At 36.8% G+C, this 16,617-nt stretch overlaps 1 protein-coding gene across 3 annotated transcripts in view; it reads left to right on the top strand.

Moving 5' to 3' along the window:
- PXDNL (peroxidasin like) overlaps positions 1-16,617 on the top strand; it is a 628,077-nt gene that overhangs the window by 464,766 nt on the left and 146,694 nt on the right. For all 3 annotated transcript variants that reach the window (XM_054692271.1, XM_054692273.1, XM_054692272.1), the window contains 2 exons: positions 4,544-4,660; positions 6,207-6,365. In XM_054692271.1, the coding sequence (XP_054548246.1) occupies positions 4,544-4,660; positions 6,207-6,365 (276 nt within the window). The remainder of the gene's footprint in view (positions 1-4,543; positions 4,661-6,206; positions 6,366-16,617) is intronic.

The following is a 16,617-nucleotide window of genomic DNA, read 5'->3' on the forward strand; positions in this document are numbered from 1 at the left end:
AATTTTCTGTAGTTTCTTTATTGTCCATTTAAGTCAAAATCACAATTTCCCACAGATTGACTTCCTTCCCTAAACTGATTAAACAAAAAATAAAATGAAAAAAACAAAACAACCAGCAATAAATTAAAAAAAGCCCCAATGAAATGTGTGAACTATAGTGAGGGGTATTTAGGTGAACAGTTCTATAGCCAACATTGTAAATAAAAATTCTTTATTTTTTGTTAAAAGAGTTCATGATCACGGACTTTGTAGAATTCCAGAATGATGGGTTTACTAAAATTAAAAACAACAACAACAACAAAACTTTACATAATCACCTGATGTTTTTACCTTTGAGAAAGGACTCCAGTAATCACTGTTGTAAGTGGAAGACCCAGAAATGTAAACCTCATCATTCCCACTAATTCATCCAGCCTACTACAATACTTGCCTTTGTCATGTTGAGGGCTTTTATTTTCTCTCTATTAGATAAAAATTATCTTCATAAATATCCTAAAGATTCCACTAAATAAATATGAGAAACAATAAATCATTTTAAAAAAAGGAGACAGGCTATAAAATCAATATACAAAAATTTGTTGCATTCGTAAATTCATGTAATAAACTGGAAGAGAAAGAAATCAAGGGGGAAATCCCTTTTACAATTACAAAATTAAGGAATTAAAAAATGAAATAAACTTAACAAAAGAGGTAAAAGACCTACACATAAAAACTATAAAGCTTTAAATAAATAGAAACTAAACAAGGAAATAGAACCAGAAAACTGAGGATAAAATGACAGTAGCCTACCTTCATGTTTCAATAATCATCCTAATTGCAAATGGACTGAACTTTGCAATCAAAAGGCACAGGATAGTAGGATGGATTAGAAAATAAAATCCAACAGTCTGCATTTTTCAAGAAACACACCTGACTTCTAAATATGTAAGTTCAGAATAAAATGTTGGAAAACTATCTTAAAACCAAAGGGGACCCAAAGAAAAGTAGGGGAATCAATACTTATAGCACATAAAGTAAACACCCACATAAAGGAGAAAGAATCAGGAGTGGACTCTATATAATGATTAAGTGAACAATTGTTCAGGAAGATATAGCATCCATCAATATCTTTCAGCAATAAAAGGAACAACAAAATAAATAAGGCAATAATTATCAAATCTGAAAAGATACTGATAGAAACACAATACTTACTGGGAATTTCAACATCCCATTTTCATCAAGGGACAGATCAATCAGAGAGAAAATAGACAGGAAACAACCTTACACAAAAAATTAGACCTCATGGGCTTAGCAAATATTTACTGGGTCCTGCATCCCCCAACACTGAACAAACTTTATTTTGAAGTGCAGGAGACATTCTCCAAGATTGACTATATATTGGATCATGAAGCAAGTATAAATAAATTCATATAGATTGAATTCATTTCAAATATTGTCTCTGATCAAAATGGTATCAAACTAAAAGCCAACCACAAAAAGAAAGCAGAAAAAAATTAATATATGAAAACTGATCAACACACTTCTGAGTAACTATTGGTTTGATGAGGAAATCAAAGAAGAAATTTAAAATATACCTGAGACAAATGAAAATGAAGACACAACCTGCCAAAACCTATGGGACACTGAAATAGCAACACTAAGAGGGAAATATATAGTAATACATGTCTGCATCAAGGACCATGAAAGAGCACAAATAAATAATCTTACCTCTCACTTAAGGAACTAGAAAATGACTAGACAGAAATAAATAATAAAAATCACAACATAAATAAAATGAAATACAAATTTAATAGACAACCCAAAAGATTAATGAAACCGAAACCTGGTTCTTTGAAAAAAACAAAACTAAACTAGATTTACAAACAAAAAGACATAAAATTCAAATAAATAGAATTATAAATGAAGTGAAGTTATATATCTCAGAAACTCTGAGGATCAAATGGTATTATTGCCATAAATATTTGTATAGTAGTATGTTGAAAAACCTAGAAGTGATGGAAAATTTCTTAGAAATACATGACCATACAAGACTGAATCAGAAAGAAATAGAAAATTTGAACAGATCAATTAAATATGAGGAATCTGAAATAGTAATCAAAAGTCTACCAAAAACAAGTAAACAAACAAAATCAAGGACAAGAGAGTTTCACTAATAAGTGCTACCAAAGTTGAAGTGATAGTATACTACTCAAAATCTTCCAAAAAATTGAGAATAAAGGACTACTTCCAAACACATTTATGAAGCCAACATTATCTTGAACCAGAACTAGACAAAGACACAGAGAATCATTAATAAAATCATTTGCATAGAGTAAAATTTGAAACAAGTTGCTTATATGTTCCTTAATATGATTGTTCCTGTTACACTTGCATGATACCGTAAAAAAGTTACATTTAAATCAAAATCAGGACCTTGCTGGTTGCACACGGGGTTCAGCACTATGAAGCTATTGGCAGCCACTGAAGCATGAGTTTGATCCCCAGCCAGGAAGATAGCCCACATGGCATGGCAGACCTCTCCTGCCTTGCCTTCTGCTCCCTTCAGCAGTGTATTTCAGTCAATCCTCCTGTTCCATGCCTCATGCTGTCTCTGGTGAATCCTCTTACCCCTGCCCCAATCTGGCCTACACCCCTGGTCTTGTATACATAAACAAATAAATAAATAAATAAACAAATAAATAAATATTTAAAAAAATCAAAATCAAATAATTTCCAACTATCCAGATCTTTCTTACAATAGAATTTAAATAGTGAATTATTAATAGCATAGCACATATAGGATATATTTATGACTCTCCTTAATATGAAAAATAAATCAATGTGACTTCTAAAATAACATGTAATGAAATTCAATAATAGGACCTCCCTGGTGCCAAAGGGGTTAAGTCTCAGCTCTATCAAGTTATCACTGCTGCTGCCTGAGTTGATCCCTGTGTTAACCCACATATGGTGCAGCAAACCTCTCCTGACTCACTCGTTGCTCTCCTTAGCAGTGTATTTCAGTGGATCTGCCTGTTCTGCTCCCCACTCTGTCTCTGGTGAATCCTCTCAGTCCCCACACCTCTGGCCTACACTCCAATTCTTCGATGTATAAATAAATCTTTAAAAGAAGAGAAAGAAATTCAATAATACTGAATGATTACTTTTTCAAATAAGATTTCTGAGATGACCTGACAAATTGCTTCTTATTCTTATTAATTTTTTCTCAATTTCTGCTACCATTTGCTCATGCTCATTATTTGAATATATAAGAAATCATGATTAAAATAAATAATACTTGACAGAGTGTATTTGTTTCAACTTTTATATTTGTACAGGTAATAAAGATTTTAAAAAACTTTCAGTTCAAAGTAAGGTAAGCTAGGCTAAATAAGTAGCGTTAATAAACTATAAGGTCACACAAATTCATGACAACCCTTAGGGAATGCCTGGAAAATATTTGTAATAGAATTCTAAGAAAGTAGAGCACCTACTATGTGTCAGGAACTTAAAGTACTGTACTAACTCATTTTACCCTTCTATCGATGTGTTGAAATAAATTTCTACACCCAAAACCAAAAACAAAACAAAGAAAAAAAAAAAAACCCACATATCAACAGTTCTAGGCTCCATGTGACGCAGAAGAAATTCAGGCTGGAGGAGGCTAAATTGAATTAGTCTCAGAGCTAATTAATGGTAGGCCGTTTGAAAATTTAGGTTGCTCAGCCCCAAGCCTGATGTTCTTTTTGGAACAAGATATTTGCTCTTATATTACTGGGATGACTGGAGTGAACAAAAATATTTCAACTTTAAAAATGGATTCCTACCACAGAAAGAGAAATATTAGAAAAGTAGATACTAAAGACAAGTGATAGTTCAAGGCATCCTTGCTTTCAAATTTTTAGTAATAACTAAAACAATCAGCCAAAAGCTGAAAAAATTATTATAAGTCATGTGTTCTCATGGGAAAAAATTGTAATTTCCCAATACTCTACATCTTATCAATAGGAAAAGTGTAAGGAAATGTTCATTTCACATTGTTCTCACCATTAAAATGAGCAACTTGCTAGATCGAATAGAGATTTGTGTTTTTTTTTTTTTTCATTTATCAGAGACATCTTTTTATTGTATTATTATTGGTAACAATGGTTTACAACATTGTATATAATTTGGGGCTATAGGTTCATACTTCTTCACATGTATGTTATTGAGTATTTTTGCATCTGAGTTCATTAGGGGGAATGGTCTGTAGTTTTCTTTTGTATATTGTCTTTGATCTTGGTATTAGTGCAATGTTGGCTTCATAACATAGTATTCCTACTTTCTCAATTTTTTGAAAGGGTTTTGTAGGATAGACATTAGTTTATCTTTGAATGTTTGGTAGAATGCACTTGATTCTGGGCACTGATTCTGAGCACTGATTCTGGGGTTTTGTTCAGGGAGTGTTTTGATTACTGTGAAAACAAATTCTAACAACCTATCTAAAGATATTTCACTTTTTACCTTTGGTATTAAAATTTTGTAAAATAACTTTCAATGTAATGCATTTTTTCATTCTTTTTAGCTCCTCCACAGTTTATAATAAGTCCCAAGGATCAAGTGGTGCTAGAAGGACATACTGTGGAATTTCTCTGTAAAGCTGAAGGCAATCCACCTCCAGTAATTGCCTGGACAAAAGCAGGTATTGCCATATCCACAGTGATTTTGGGAAAAAAATAAATACCTTATTTTTAATGAGAGCACAAAAACTATTTAAATGATCACCGTAGGTATGTTGTAGACATAAAAACACAGAAAAAGTCATCTTTGATTTAAATGCCATAAACCATTATATTTAATGTTTCAACATTCGATTTTTTGGATTTCTTTAATCATCCTCTCTGGTACTTCTTCTTGAATTTTAAATTGAAATTGAAATTTTCATTGGCTTTAAACATTTTTTAAGTGTGGCAGTATTCTCTATTAGTACAAAATAAACTTGTAAATGAAATGATATTATATGTGAAGCTCTAACATATTAAATGGATAAAGGAGAGCTGCTGTCTTTCAAGTGTAGACAGGGGTGGAAATTGGCAGAAATGATCCTTTGTCCCCAACAGAGGGACCCAGGCATTTCCAGGGAACTATGGAAAATTGCAGAATAAGCTTTACAATCTCAAGATGAGCACTTGTCTAAGATTTCTCTGGATTTGTAGTCCCCAATATCTACATTTGTTCAGGAACTAGATTAAAATCTAAATTAATCAACATTTTTTAATTTATTTTGACTGAAATTTTCACTCTGGCCTCTATAATATTAGGGTGAGGTGTGAAATAGTCTTTGGAACCAGAAAGCCAAGACTCACTTCTCCACAATTTGGTTTATAAGTCATATGACTTTGGGTAAGTACACTGACTGCTATTTAGTATAGTCCCCAAATCTATATGTTGTGGTAGGTAACATTTCCTACAACAAAGAATGGTGGGGATTAATTTGAATGCATTTATACCCAAACACTTATAACAATAGCCAGGATTTTTTGTGTATATAATGAAGGATAGCTATTATTTTTTTCCTTCAATGACATGACATTTTATGAAATATGTATTTGCTGAAATAGTTGAAGATAACTGACAATTTATTTGTTAGTGACCCAAAGGAATGTAGGCTCAATATATAATTTTTGAGGTAAGAAATACAATGGTGATCTCGTGTATCACATGCATGTGATAAACATGTTATATAATTATTTGAAATTTATATTTAATAATCACTTGGTGGATAACCTAGGAATAAAAACATAAATATAAACATATGCAAAGATACTTCCTCTTCTAGATAAATTTTGTCTTTTATACTACATTTAAGTAGGGCTGGGGTATACATCTATAAAAGTAGGTGCTAAATGTACTGTATAATGCCTCATATATTCTCCTAAGAATTATAGTTTTTACTTTAAGGGTAATTTGAAGACACCAAAAGCAAGACTGATGTGTTAAGTCAGACTGATTTTGAAATTTACACTATAATTGCGGTAAACAAAACCAATAGAGCAAAAATTAAGGTGGAGAATTCTGTTGAGTGTAGGGCAGTTAGTCATGGGTGGACATATTTTCTGGATGCAGTGTTCCAGATGACCCATCACATAATTCTGTAACAACAAGGATTTTCTGTAAGACATATCACAACTTTTAGTGTGTTAAGACATACAAATGCAATACAAAGTATGTTCTTTCCATCTTTGCAGGAGGGCAGCTCCCACAGGAAGGTCGGCATTCAGTTCTCTCCTCTGGCGCCTTGAGAATTGCCCATGTAGCACATCATGATCAAGGTCAATTTGAATGTCAAGCAGTCAGTCCCTTAGGAGTGAAAAAATCGTCTGTCCAGCTAACTGTAAAACCCAAAGGTAATGCATATAGGCATTACACTCAACGCAGACTGGAGAGTGTCTCTCTTTCTGTGTTTCAGCACAACTGGTAGAACCTTATTACTATGGTAATTTTTAGTTTATCGGATTTAAAAATTGCAAATCTTGTACTTTCTTCCAATCAATTTTTTTCATTGCAAACTTTATTTCTGCTAATACTAATTGTTAATATAATGTTTTCTTCCAAAAATATCATTTTGTATTTCTTTAGAGTATTTTTACAAAGCTTATCCTCATCCTATGCAGATAATTATCTTCATCTGCATAGACCAACTTAAAAAAAGGATTCTATATGGGCTGAATCTTGGTCATGTTGTGATTTGTCTTTTAAAATGCTTGGACTATGGGAGGAGGGCGGAGCAACATGGCGGCGAGGAGACGCTGCGAGTAAGATCTCCCATTAAAAAAAGTTAATAGGGAGGAAAAGCGGCAGGTCCCAGTGAGAACTGGGACACGGAAGATAAACGGACGACTCCAGCAAACTGCCCGAAGAAGAAAGTTGCCATAAAAGAGGACGAGAAGGGAGGGAAGCGCAGAACCCTGCTCCCCTCCCCCGCCCACAAAGTCGGCACTCTCCGACCGGCAGAGAGGAGGGAAACAACAAACCAAAACGGCCCACAAGAAAAACGGACACAGCAAGCGGGACTGTGAGTGGAAAGGAACTATTGCAGCCACCACACCCCGTGAATGGGAGCTGAGGCGAACCCTGCAGGATCCGCCGCGGAGGTGAGCTCCAGGCGCCATTAAAGAGAGCCCCGCCCAGGAGGAGACCAGCCCCAGCACACAGCCCCGGCCGCCCGGTAAGCCTGCGCGGAAAGTGGCGCGGATCCAGACCAGATGGCAGCTGCCCAGGTCCCCGCGCCTGCGACCTAGGCTTGCGGGGAGACGGCGGAGGCCCTCCCTGAGTGAGCAGGAACAAGGCGCCCAGGCAGGGGAGCGGGATTCAAAAGGCGCCATTCCCGCACCACTGATCTGGGCTACAGCCCGCGTCCTGGAACTGAGGGCTTTGGAACTGAGACCCGGGGCATGAAATTAGGGGCGTGGGTTCCCCACGACGGTGGGGCACAAGGCAGACACAGCACCCCAAAGCCGTTGAGGTGTACCCTACCATCCCCGCTCTGCTCCCTGTCCCACGGGGTGGAAAATCAGCTCCCCAAGGGCTCTAGGAGAGATCTCTGGCGCCACCTAGCGACTTGACCCCAGCACAGGCTACTGAAGGAGCTAGTGGCCAGCTGGGGAGTTAGCCCACACCTGGCTCCTTCCGAACAAGTAGTCTGAGCCCACAGGGAGAGCGAGCACCCACAGCCGGGGCAGACCAGGCGCGCAGAAGAGTGTGCCTGAGACCAGACGCGCAGGGAGTGTGTCCCACATCACCATTTTAGAACAGGGACATTTCTTCAGTAAAGACTACCTGCAGAAGGCTTCCTCAGGAGCCAGAGGTGAGCGGGGGAAGTTCGCCCACGCCAGACCCCTCTGGCCTGCAGTCCAAGCCCAGAGGGGAGCAGGAACCCACCACCGGGGCAGACCAGGCGCACAGGGGAGTGTGTCCCCACATCGGCATTTTAGAACAGGGACCTTTCTCCATTAAAGGCTGCTTGAAACTGACAGATGACTCCTGGAAGAACCAGAGGGGAACAGAGAAGCCCACCCAAGATGCCGGCCAGTCCCAACAACACAGTGTCCCAATGCATACGGCAAATTAGAAAACAGACAGTAGGGAGGAGAAGAACCACACGCAACCTAGCAACTCTCCAGAGAAAAAGCACACCACAAAAGAAAGCCAGCCCCCAGATTGCAAAGACAATAACTTGGAAGAATTTCTGAGCCTTCCAGAAAGAGAATTTAAAATTGCCGTGATTAAAAAACTGACAGAAGTCATAAAGGAAAACAATGATAAGGGAAAAATAATCAACGATCAGAAGAATGCAATTGAGTCCCTAGAGAGGGAAAACAATGGTCACAAGAAAGAAATTGAGTCCCTAAAGAGGGAAGTAAAAGAAATGCAGGAGATCAAAGAATTAATGGAAGAACTAAAGAATTCTGGGAAAAGCAATGAAAGCAGAATAGATGAAATGGAAGAAAGAATAAGTAATCTTGAAGACACAGAAATAAAAAGAACCAAAACAGAAAAGGAAAGAGAAGTACGAAGGAAAAAGAACGAAGAAAGACTTCGGGAACTATCTGACTCCATGAGGAAAGGAAATATAAGAGTTATAGGAATACCAGAAGGAGAGGAGAGAGATGTAGGAACAGAGAAAATATTCAAAGAGATAATTGAAGAGAACTTCCCAAATGTGAAGAAGGAGCTGAAAATTGATATACAAGAAGCAAGAAGAACACCAAACTTCCACGACGAAAGGAAAAATACAGCAAGACACATAATAGTAAAGCTCCCAAGAATCCAGGACAAGGAAAAAATAATGAAGCTGGCAAGAGGGAAGAAACAGATAACATTCAAAGGAAAACCAATCAGGCTGACATCAGACTTCTCCGAAGAAACACTACGGCAAGGAGAGAGTGGAGGGACATAGTCAACAGACTCCAAGAAAACAGATGCCAACCAAGAATACTCTATCCCGCAAAGCTCTCCTTCCTCTTTGAAGAAAGAATATGGACCTTCCCAGACAAACAGAAACTCCGGAATTTCATTGCAACTAAACCCCCACTCCAAAAAATACTACAAGGAGTCCTAAAGCCAGAACCTCAGAGGGACGAATAACAATGAAAGAAGGCCAAAAAAAAAAAAAAAGTTATTAAAAGAATAAATAAATAAAATCAAAGGAAAGACAAACACAATGGCAAATACAGATGTTAACATATCAATATTAACTCTAAATGTAAATGGACTAAACTCTTCAATAAAAAGATACAGAGTGGCAGCCTGGATTAAGAAACAAAACCAACCTTTTGTTGTCTCCAGGAAACACATTTAGCTACAAAAGATAAAAATAGGCTCAAAGTTAAAGGATGGAAAACAATCCTACAAGCAAATGGACCAAAAAAGAAAGCAGGAACAGCTATACTTATATCAGATAAAACAGATTTCAAACTCAAAAAGATAAAAAGAGACCCCAATGGTCACTACATTATGATCAAGGGGACAATACTTCAAGAAGAAATAACACTCATTAACATATACTCACCAAACGAAGGAGCACCAAAATATATCAGACAACTGTTGTCCTCTCTGAAAACAGACATCAGAGAAAACACATACGTAGTGGGAGACTTCAACACACCACTATCAACAATGGATAAATCAACAAGACAAAAAATAAGTAAAGAAACCAAAGCTCTAAATAAGGACCTAGAGCAATTAGGCTTAACAGACATCTATAGAACACTAAACCCCAAAAAAACGGAGTACACATTTTTCTCAAGCGCACACGGATCATTCTCCAGGATCGATCACATACTGGGGCACAAGACAAACATCAACAGATACACCAAGATTGAAATCATATCAACCATCTTTTCTGACCATGAAGGCATCAAACTAGAAATAAACCATAAAAAGAAGGCAAGGAACTTTCCTACCTCATGGAGATTAAAAACCACACTACTGGAAGACCATTGGACTAATGAGGAGATCAAAGAAGAAATTAAAAAGTTTTTGAATTGAACGACAAGGAGGACACTAATATCCTAAATGTATGGGATGCAGCAAAAGCAGTAATAAGAGGAAAATATATAGCAATAGAAGCTCACATCAAGAAACAAGAAAGAACGCAAAGAAACAACCTCATCTCGAAGCTCAAAGATCTAGAAAAAGAACAACAAAAAAACCCCAAAACCAGTAGAAGAAAAGAAATAATAAAAACCAAAGCAGAAATAAATGAAATTGAAACTAAAAAAACAATCCAAAAGATCAATGAAACCAAGAGCTGGTTTTTTGAAAAAATCAATAAAATAGACAAACCCCTAGCCAGGCTCACAAAGGAAAAAAGGGAGAAAGCACAAATAAACAGGATCATCAATGAAAGAGGAGAAATCACAACGGACACAGCAGAAATCAAAAGAATAATCAGTAACTACTATGAACAGTTATATGGAAACAAGTTTAACAATCTAGAGGAGATGGACAAATTCCTACAACTCTACAATCACCCAAAGCTAGATAAAGAAGAAATAGAACACCTAAACAGACCAATTACAATTAGCGAAATTGAAATGGTAATCAAAAACCTCCCCAAAAACAAAAGCCCAGGACCTGATGGATTTACAAATGAATTCTACCAAACATTCAGAGACGAATTAGTGCCTATCCTTCACAAACTCTTCCAAAAAATTGAGAAGGAAGGGACAATACCAAACACGTTTTATGAAGCCAACATTACACTAATACCAAAACCGAACAAGGACAACACAAAAAAGGAAAACTACAGGCCAATCTCCCTAATGAACACTGATGCAAAAATCCTCAATAAAATTTTAGCTATCAGAATCCAACAATGTATCCATAAGATAATTCACCACGACCAAGTTGGATTCATTCCAGGGGCACAAGGATGGTTTAACATCCGAAAATCAATCAACGTTATCCAACACATCAACAAAAAGAAATATAAAAACCATATGATAATATCAATAGATGCTGAGAAAGCTTTCGACAAAGTGCAACACCCATTCATGATAAAAGCCCTTGAAATTCTGGGGATACAAGGAACATACCTCAACATCATAAAGGCCATCTATGACAAGCCAACAGCCAGTATCATTCTCAATGGTGAAAAGCTGAAAGCAATTCCATTAAGATCTGGAACAAGACAAGGATGTCCACTCTCACCATTGCTTTTCAATATAATACTGGAAGTCCTAGCCAGGGCAATAAGACAAGAGAAAGACATCCAAGGAATCCAAATAGGAAAAGAAGAAGTCAAACTATCACTATTTGCAGACGATATGATATTATACATAGAGAACCCCAAAAACTCCACAGAAAAGCTAATTCAACTCATCAATCAGTTCAGTAAAGTGGCAGGATACAAAATCAACACGCAAAAGTCAGTAGCCTTCCTATACACAAACAATAAATCTGAAGAAGAAGAAATCAAAAAGACCATCCCTTTTGTTATTGAAACAAAAAAAATCAAATATTTGGGAATAAATCTAACAAAAGAGGTAAAGGACCTATACAAAGAAAACTATAAAACACTGTTAAAAGAAATAGAAGAAGACACAAAGAAATGGAGAGACGTCCCCTGCTCATGGATTGGAAGAATAAACATTATTAAAATGGCCATCCTACCAAAAGCAATATACAGATTCAATGCTATTCCAATCAAAATTTCATTGTCATTCTTCAAAGAAATAGAACAATTATTGATGAAATTCATATGGAATCACCAAAAACCCCGAATAGCCAAAGCTCTCCTGAAAAAAAAAGAAGGGAATGGAGGCATCAGACTCCCAGACTTCAAACTATACTACAAAGCCATAATCATCAAAACTGCATGGTATTGGAACAAGAACAGACATACAGACCAATGGAATCGAATAGAAAATCCAGAAATAAACCCACAGATTTATGGTCAACTAATCTTTGACAAAGGAGCAAAGAATATGCATTGGAGCAAAGAAAGTTTGTTCAATAAATGGTGCTGGGAAAACTGGGTCGCTACATGCAAAAGAATGAAGCTTGACCACCACCTCACACCATACACAAAAATCAACTCAAAATGGATTAAAGATCTAGACATAAGACCTGAAACCATAAAATATATAGAAGGAAATATAGGCGAAACACTACGTGATTTGCACATCAAAGACATCTTTACAGACACATCACCCAAAGCAGTGATAGTGAAGGCAAAGATAAACAGCTGGGACTACATCAAATTAAAGAGCTTTTGCACAGCAAAAGAGACAATAACAAAAACAAAGAGAAACCCCACCAACTGGGAGAACATTTTTGCACCCAACACTAATGATAAAGGACTGATCACAAAAATGCAAAGAGCTGATGAGACTCAACAACAACAAAGAAAATAATCCAGTCAAAAAATGGGCAGAAGAGCTTAAAAGAAACTTCTCTGAAGAGGAAATGCAAATGGCCAACAGGCATATGAAAAAATGTTCAACATCACTTGTCATCAGGGAAATGCAAATCAAAACTACCATGAGATACCATCTTACACCAGTGAGAATGGCACATATTAAAAAAACTAGCAACAACAAATGTTGGCGAGGGTGTGGAGAAAAAGGAACTCTTCTGCACTGTTGGTGGGAGTGCAAACTGGTCCAACCACTGTGGAAAGCTGTATGGAGATTTCTGGACCTACTAAACATAGAGCTTCCATATGATCCAGCAATTCCACTCCTAGGTATTTACCCAAAGGACACAGAAACATCAATTCCAAAGAACACCTGCACCCCTATGTTTATAGCAGCACTGTTTACAATAGCTAAGCTTTGGAAACAACCCAAATGCCCAAAAATAGATGACTGGATCAAGAAGATGTGGTACATATATACCATGGAATATTACTCAGCATTCAAAAAAGATAAACACATGCAATTTGCAGCAACATGGATGGCGCTGGAAGGGATCATGCTCAGCGAAATAAGCCAAAAAGAAAAAGAAAAATACCGGATGGTCTCACTCATAGCAGGAATCTAGAAAACTTAAATAAGGGACCAGGAAAATGAATAACTATAAGAAAGTGAAAATCAAAATCAACAAAAAACTATGAACCAGAGACACTTTTAGGGGGGGGGGTGGGAGGGGAGGGATTGGGGTCAGAATGGGGGGGCTGCAATTGTATGGGGAATATAACAATAAAATTCATTAAAAAAAAAAAATATAATGCTTGGACTTATTGGGAATATATTGCAGACACTGTGCTTCAAACACATCATAAAAATAACAGTACTTTTGTACATCATACATAGTAGTATGATGGAATAATATTGTGTTATTTATCCTCAGTTTATTGCTAACTGACATGTTAAAAAGGGGAAAATTCAACGTTTAAATTTTTAAAGATAAGTCTAATATAAGAATGAAATATGGTTGTTATGAAAAATATTGACTTTATTTTTAGTTCTTGGCTTATAGTTTAGTGATAAAACTTAGTTACAGTATGTATAGCACCTAAATTATATTTTCAACATTGCTTTACATTTCAATGTAATTTCCTAAATATTTCCACACATTTGCTATAATTTGTTTTGATGTATATATAAATTTAGAGGTAACGCATACATAGATAAGAACATATGAAAAGTAAAACAAGCATTAATCATATGTGGCAATATAAATGTGAGAAAATATTAGGAGTGTTGAAGTGTTCATGATTCTAGACATAGACTTGAGGTTCATGGGGTCAACATTATGTACATGGATAGCCCATTATCTATTCATTTCTTGCTGTATTGTAGCTATTGTAACAGGTGCTTTTTGTTGTTGCTGACAGAAGCTGAGGTTTTATGAGAGGAGAAACTATTAAGTAAGGTCTGGAAAAAACAACTAATTAACTCATCCTATCTAAGAGGAAATGCTGGAGACTGGACTACAGAATTTTTAAAACTACTTTTTTTTTTTTTTTAATAGAGGCATTTATTTATTTATTTATTTATTTATTTGTTTGTTTTGTTTATACAAGCACTGGGTACAGTCAGAAGCGCGGGAGGGTGAGAGAATTCACCAGAGCCAGAGCGGGGAGCAGAGCAGGCAGAAGGACCGAAGTACACTGCTGAGGGGAGCAGCGGGCGGCAGGAGAGGTCTGCGCGCCATGTGGGACCCTCCTCTGTTGGCCGTGGAGCAGCCGGGAATCGAACCGGCGCCGCAGAGGCTGCGGGCAGCTTCGCAACCCAGCGCTCAACCGCTGTGCCACCGGGGAGGCCCTAAAACTACTTTTGAATTGGTTTTCAAATAATTCAACTAATTAAAATATAAAGAAATTTCTTCATTTTTATCTTTTTAAAGGAGGCTATATTAAATCAACACCTATTGATAAAAATATAACATGAAGATGCTATAGTTATTGGTCTAAGTTTTGTTCTCTTTTTCAGCCCACTAGTACATATCTTCACCTTGATTGTCTCCATTAGATCTCAATTTAGAAGCCATTTTACTTCTCTAAGACAATTTCATACCCTGGACTCTAAGATAATGTAAAACATGACTATTGATATTAATAATGGAGTTAAACTAATACTCACAGATATGGAGATTGATAAAATTATCAAATATCCATAGTTGAGCAAATATCATTAGTAATATACATGAATGTGTAAACAAAGAAACAAACCACAGTTCCCACCCTACCCACCCACAACATATGGACTGTACACACAAAGATTCTTCTAGTAGGGGTGCATTTCCAGCCTATTGTAGAGAAATGAGTAGTCACATTGCCTTATCATGTTTTTTGACTGCAAATTTTATTATAAACCAACAATATTAAAAACAATATGATATTGACTCAAAAACATAGACAAATGAAATAGAAATGATTATCCAGAAATAAATCCATGCATATATTAGCCTGTTATCTATGATAAAACATACTTTAATAAAGGTACTGGGGAAATTTTAAAATAACTAAACAGACACCTCTCCAATGGAGACATTAAAATGGCCAAGCAGCACATGACAAGATATTCACAATCACTTATTAGAGAAATGCAAATCAAGAATACAGTGAGATACCATCTCCCACTTGTCAGAATGGCCCATATTAAAAAGACCAGAAACAACAAGCGCTGTTGAGAATGTAGAGAAAAGGGAATACTCCTACACTGCTGGTAGAAATAAAAACTGGTCCTGATCCAGTGGAAAGCAGTGTGAAGGTGTCTTAAATATAAAACATAGATCTGTTGTTCAACTCAGTAACTATGTATCAGTTGAAGAAATTAAAAACCCCTAATTTGAAAGGAAATTAGTGCTATTTACAGTGCTATTTACTATAGCTAATGATGGAAACAACTTTTTTTTTTAAATACTTTTTTTTATTAAGCTTTATTTATTTTTATACAAGAATTGAGGTACAGGCCAGAGATGCACGGGAGGGTGAGAGGATTCACCAGAGACAGAGTGGGGAATAGAACAGGCAGACGGACCGAAGTACACTGCTGAGGGGAGCAGCGGGTGAGACAGGAGACGTCTGTCCCGCCATGTGGGTTTCTCCCTGGCCAGCCGGGAATCGAACTTGTGCTGCAATGGCTGCAGATTGCTTCATAGGTTGCGTCTTAATCCCTGTGCCACCAGGGAGGTCCCGAATGATGGAAACAACTTAAGTGGCCCAGAACAGATGAGTGGATCACAAAGATGTGGTATATAACTACAATGGAATATTAATCAGTGATTAAAAATAATAAGCTCATTTCACTTGCAGCAATGTGGATGAAACTTGATAGGACAGTGCTAAATGAAATATGTCAGAAGGAGAAAGATAAATACTGAATGGTGTCACTAATATGTGGAATATAACATAACTAAATTAATAGACAAAGATAAGCTGAAAAATTAATCCTTGATAGTTGACTACATAACTGAAACACCAAGGGGGAGTTGGGCTGGGAATGTGAAAGAACAAAGAAAGAAGGAAGCAAAATGGTCTATGGTGGCAGAATATGGGTGAGTTGGTAGTGGGTGCACTTTGGTGGTATTATCTTTTGGCTGTACCCCAATATTACCTTAGTTAAAAATAAATTAATTAGTTGGACCTCCTTGGTAGTCCAAGAGATTAAGACGCAACCTACGAAGCTATCCCCAGCCATTGCAGCAGGAGTTTGATCCCCGGTGGGCCAGGTGGCTACCCCCCGGTGCAGCAGACCTCTCCTGACACTTGCCCACTGCTCCCCTCAGCAGTATGTTTCAGTCAATCTGCCTGTTCTGTTCCCCACTCTGTCTCTGGTGAATCCTCTCACCTCCCTGCATCTCTGGCTTTTACCCCAGTTCTTGTATGCATAAATAATTACATCTTAAAAATAAATAAATAAATTAGTTAATTAAAAGAAATTAGAAAGCCACATATAAGAGAAATTATAAAGGTGGATTGCTTGGAAACACCATACACAAAAGGAAATTTCAAATGGATGAGACAGGTAGATATAAATCTGCAACAATAAAATAAATAGGAAAAATTGGTGATGTGTTCCATGAGATCAGCAATACATATATTTTTTGGCCTTCTGTTAAGTGAATTAGAGACAAAAGTAAAAATGCAAATACCACATGACCCATCAAACCCATTCCCTTACCCACAGAATAAGAAATAATCAACAA

The sequence above is a fragment of the Talpa occidentalis genome, unplaced genomic scaffold, assembly GCF_014898055.3.
Source record: "Talpa occidentalis isolate TD23 unplaced genomic scaffold, MPIMG_talOcc4v2.1, whole genome shotgun sequence".
NCBI lineage: Eukaryota > Metazoa > Chordata > Mammalia > Eulipotyphla > Talpidae > Talpa > Talpa occidentalis.